The sequence below is a fragment of the Apis dorsata genome, unplaced genomic scaffold (genome assembly GCF_000469605.1).
Source record: "Apis dorsata unplaced genomic scaffold, Apis dorsata 1.3 scaffold_142, whole genome shotgun sequence".
NCBI classification, from domain to species: domain Eukaryota; kingdom Metazoa; phylum Arthropoda; class Insecta; order Hymenoptera; family Apidae; genus Apis; species Apis dorsata.
This window is the reverse complement of record NW_006263433.1, coordinates 518186-522385: the sequence shown is the minus strand read 5'-3', so window position 1 is coordinate 522385 and position 4200 is coordinate 518186. Positions and strand designations below refer to the sequence as shown.

Genomic DNA, 4200 nt, shown 5'->3' with positions numbered 1-4200 from the left:
CACCGGCACGGCGGAGGATTTCCAACTGGACGGGGGTGCACTGGACGCAGGTGATGCCCAACGCGACCCTTCGGTTGTGGATCTCGTTGTAGCTGAACTGCTTCAGCAACGTGTTGCTGATCTGGGCCAGGCAGAGCCTCTCCTGGCCCTCGATCACCAGCGACACGATGTGAATTCCGTAAAGGGACACGGTGCCCACCTGCAACTCCTGACGGTTTAGATTCACAACGTGGCCTTACACGATTTACAGCTATAAAATCGAATTAAGCGAATTTAACATTTCCATTTTTTATTTCTTATTCCTCTCTTTATTTTCTTCGAAACCATGGGATTATAATATAATAGAATTTCGTTTATTTATTCTCGCGAAAATGAAACAGTATGCTGACAGAGTACGTTGTGCGCTAATTTTCTGCCAGTATATTCGCGAAGAAAATTAAGAATAATGATATATGTAATAATAATAATATTATTTTATATATTAATATAAAATTAAGAATAACGTTGATTGTAAAACGTTATCAGAGAATAATGAGTATTTGAGCGTTTCTTCTTTACAAATAGAGAATAAAACGCGGCTGAATAATCCGTTGTTGGATAAAATTATAAAACCCCATGTAATACAAAAAACACATACCTGATTGGATTTCGAATGCGACTGCGGCTGCGGCGATTGTGCCGATTTTTGGGGCGCGGTTATCGGCGGCATCGATAATACCGCCGGCCCGTCCATTCTACTGCGAAAAAAAAAAAAAAAAAAAAAGAAGAAAAATATTCGAGAAATAACGATCAATTTTCACAACAGACACTCATCATCGTCGTCGCAATCATCTCGCAAACCATCTCTCGGAAATTAAAAATTTTCTCGATAAATATTCAAATATTCAAATATAAATTTCACAAGTTCAAGTGAAGTATTCTTATAGATACACAAGAGAACGTAAGTTTTTTTTCCCTTCATCATACTTATTAACGCTCTGTCGATCACTCTCGTCAATCAAACGCGAGATGTGGATATGGATATTCGTATTCAGTTCGATTAAATCGTTTTTTCTTCTGATGCTCCTGTCTGTTTCAATAACGACTAAAATTGATCTCGTTGTATGTCCATTATTAGATCGATTAACTTTCGTTCACGCGAGAACGCGAACGGATTTCAAGTGTGATTAAATTCAATTTTCGAACGACGGAAGATCGTTCGATTTTTTCGTTATTTTTATATATATATATATATACATTTGTAAAAGGAACGACAAACTTTTTATACAACTAATAATGTATCCCGTCTTTTTTAATCTCTTAAAAATTTCATTACAACGTTTATTATATTCTATACATAATAACGAGCAATTTTGCATAAAGCGTTATCGTGATTTGCAATCGATTTGGAATCGAACTTTGAATTCTACCCCGTCAAAGGTGACGCGCACCACGGAGAGCGAAAAGATAGAGAGAGAGAGAGAGAGAGAGAGAGAGGGAAATCGGTGGCGAAAGAAAAAGGTGAATCGACGAGGAGAGACGGCAAAAGAACCGGGTTCCTTATCCTCTTAGACGAAGAGAGGAACGTCTCGCAAGATGGGAGGCGAAATACCGATAAATAAATGCTCCGGGACCGATGGACCAACCTTCCATTAGTTTAACGCGGCAACAAGATTTCATCGGGACTCGCGAGATTCGTGAATTTTTCATGAGGGACAGTCGGCGGTGCCGGGGAGGGAAAGGAGGAGGAAAGAACAAAAAACAAAAAAAGAAGAAACAGAAACAAAGCAACTATCAAAAAGTAGAGGAAGAAAGAAAGAAAGAAAGAAAGAAAGAAATACAAAAAGTAATAACAAAGAGAAGAGACAGAGGCAACCAGAGCCAACCAGATACGAGACAAAGAGAGAGAAAGAGGGAGAAAAAGTACAAAAAAAAAGGAGAACACGATTTTGCGCAGGTACGAGAGAAAGAGACAGCGTGATCGATAGACGACGTCCAACCAACGACAGAACTGAGACAGAAGAACTGGAAGAGGGAGAAGAGAGAGAGAGAGAGAATACGAGGCAACCCTCGGTGTTGATTTTAATTGAAAACGCCTCCATGAAGGTACACCCGTGTACATCGTGCACCGCTACAAACCGTGGAACGGTGTGCACGCGGATAAAACCCCATCTACAACGAACGGGGGATGGTACAGCCTTGACGTAGAAGCACAGAGAGCGCCAGCGCTCCAGCAAACGTCCCCAGGGACCGTGAAACCAGGGGGTAATTCAATTTGACACCCCCCACCCACGCTTAAACAAGGCAGCACCCATCCGACCCTCCACCTTCACTCCACCGTCCCACTTCCTCCTTTTCCACTCCTATCTTTTCCTCTCTCTCTCTCTCTCTCTTTCCGTTTTCCACCTTCGTGCTAGCTCCCTCCTTCTCCTCTCTCCAGCTACCAACTATCCCTCTTCGTCGTGCAAATTAAATTCTCATCCACCGTGAAACAATGCCGGTACCCGAGCCGGAACAACCCCCTCCCCCTTTGCGCCACCTCTCTCTCTCTCTCTCTCTCTCTCCGCTCCCCACTATGTAGCGAGCGGCCCACCTGCAATCCCCGTGTCTACTCCGCACCCTACAACCTACCCTACCCATTCAACCTCCCCCTCCTCTCTCTGCTCTCCTCTCCCCCTCTCCACATTGGCTCCGTTGGATGCCGTTGGTCAGCGGTTCGACAGATCGGACTCGAATCGACCGCATTAATTACTCGCTACTTACAATTAGTACAAACTAGAAACGGCCGCGTACATTCTACTAATGGTCGCGGCGTTGTTTGTTTCTCTATACTTATGCGCTGTTCATTAGCTAATTGAGGGACGATGATTCGAAACGAAGGGGCGAGCTTCTCTTCCGCTTTCCTTCGATTCGATCGTTTTGGAAAGAACGGAAACGAATCGACGACGCGACGATCGTTTCAATTATTCCCTCCCTCTTCGATACCGTTTCGAGGATCAACTTCGAGTTGGAAAACTCGATCGAACTCGAAATTTTTCCTTTTAATTTTCTTTATTTATTGAATTTATTATACTCGAATAACGTTCATTCGAAAGTTGTATGATCAGATTCGATTGAAGGTACAATCATTTAATCACTAGATCAAATTTTTCATTTTTTCACCAACACTGAACGATAATAAAACGAGCCGATCCAATTATTATTCGAGCCTCGAATATTTCACGCGAGAATGAAACAACCGGTGAAAATTCTCCTTCTCCTCTATTTACTCTCTTCTCCATGTATATACATATATATATACACACACATGCTATATAGATGTATGGAATGGAAGCTGCGTTTCCCGTTTCCACGGGGAAATAAGGGCGCGCGAGTTGCATAGAGCGTAGGCGAGACAAATGGACACGATACAAGGGGATGGTGGTGGGGGAGGAGGGGTGTGTGTGTGTGTGGAGGGTAGAACGAAGTCGCGAGGATAAGCGTACCCGCGGGCTCGCGGATTATTTAAATGCAAACACAATGTTGTACCGAGGCGCATTGTTCCCCTCTCGGTTATTTTACAATTCAATCTGCGATCCTCCGGCTCCTGGAGGCGGCGGTGGCGGCCGCCTTTCGAGGGTCCAGGCTACGCTCGTTCGTTCATTGTAACGTTGTTAAATCTCTGCGCTTCCATTATGACTACATCGTGCTCTCGTTTCGTATCCCTCTCTCTCTCTCCATCTCTTTCCTGCCTTCTCGCAACCTTCGACCTCTCGCTCCTTCCTCCTCCCTCGCTCTACCACCCCTCGTCTTGTTTTCCATTTCTTGATCCTGATTTTTCTATTTAGGACGTCTCGTCGAGATATTTCGTTTCCCACTGTTTTCAATCTTGTTTCGTATTTTCCTTTTGTGTCGCGGATTTTTTCGGTGGATTCAGTTTTTTGATTCGAGAGAGAGAAAGAGAGTTCTTTTGAATCATGAAATTATCGAAATCTTTAATAAGTTTTGGTGATAATTTATAGGTGATTCGTAGTATCTCGTTGAAGTGATTATTTAATATCTTATATTTTTTTCGTGTGTTTATTCAATTATCCGTAATGAATTTTCAAAGTTTTTATAAATTTTTTTGAATTCTTCTACAAATTTCTCTTCTTCATTCTTGTCAAATCTGATTTATATTTTCACGAACCAAAAATAGAATGTTAAAAATTATTCAAAGTGTCCAATGATTTTTTGGCAAGA

General features: G+C 42.4%; 1 protein-coding gene across 4 annotated transcripts in view; it reads right to left on the bottom strand.

Annotated features, from left to right (window-relative positions):
- Positions 1-4200, bottom strand: part of LOC102673597 — a 106876-nt gene that overhangs the window by 26078 nt on the left and 76598 nt on the right. For 2 of the 4 annotated variants that reach the window (XM_031509350.1, XM_031509353.1), the window contains 2 exons: positions 638-734; positions 1-250 (listed from right to left, as the gene is read on the bottom strand). In XM_031509350.1, the coding sequence (XP_031365210.1) occupies positions 1-250; positions 638-734 (347 nt within the window). The remainder of the gene's footprint in view (positions 251-637; positions 735-4200) is intronic. The other 2 variants (XM_031509351.1, XM_031509352.1) reach the window with 2 other exon arrangements.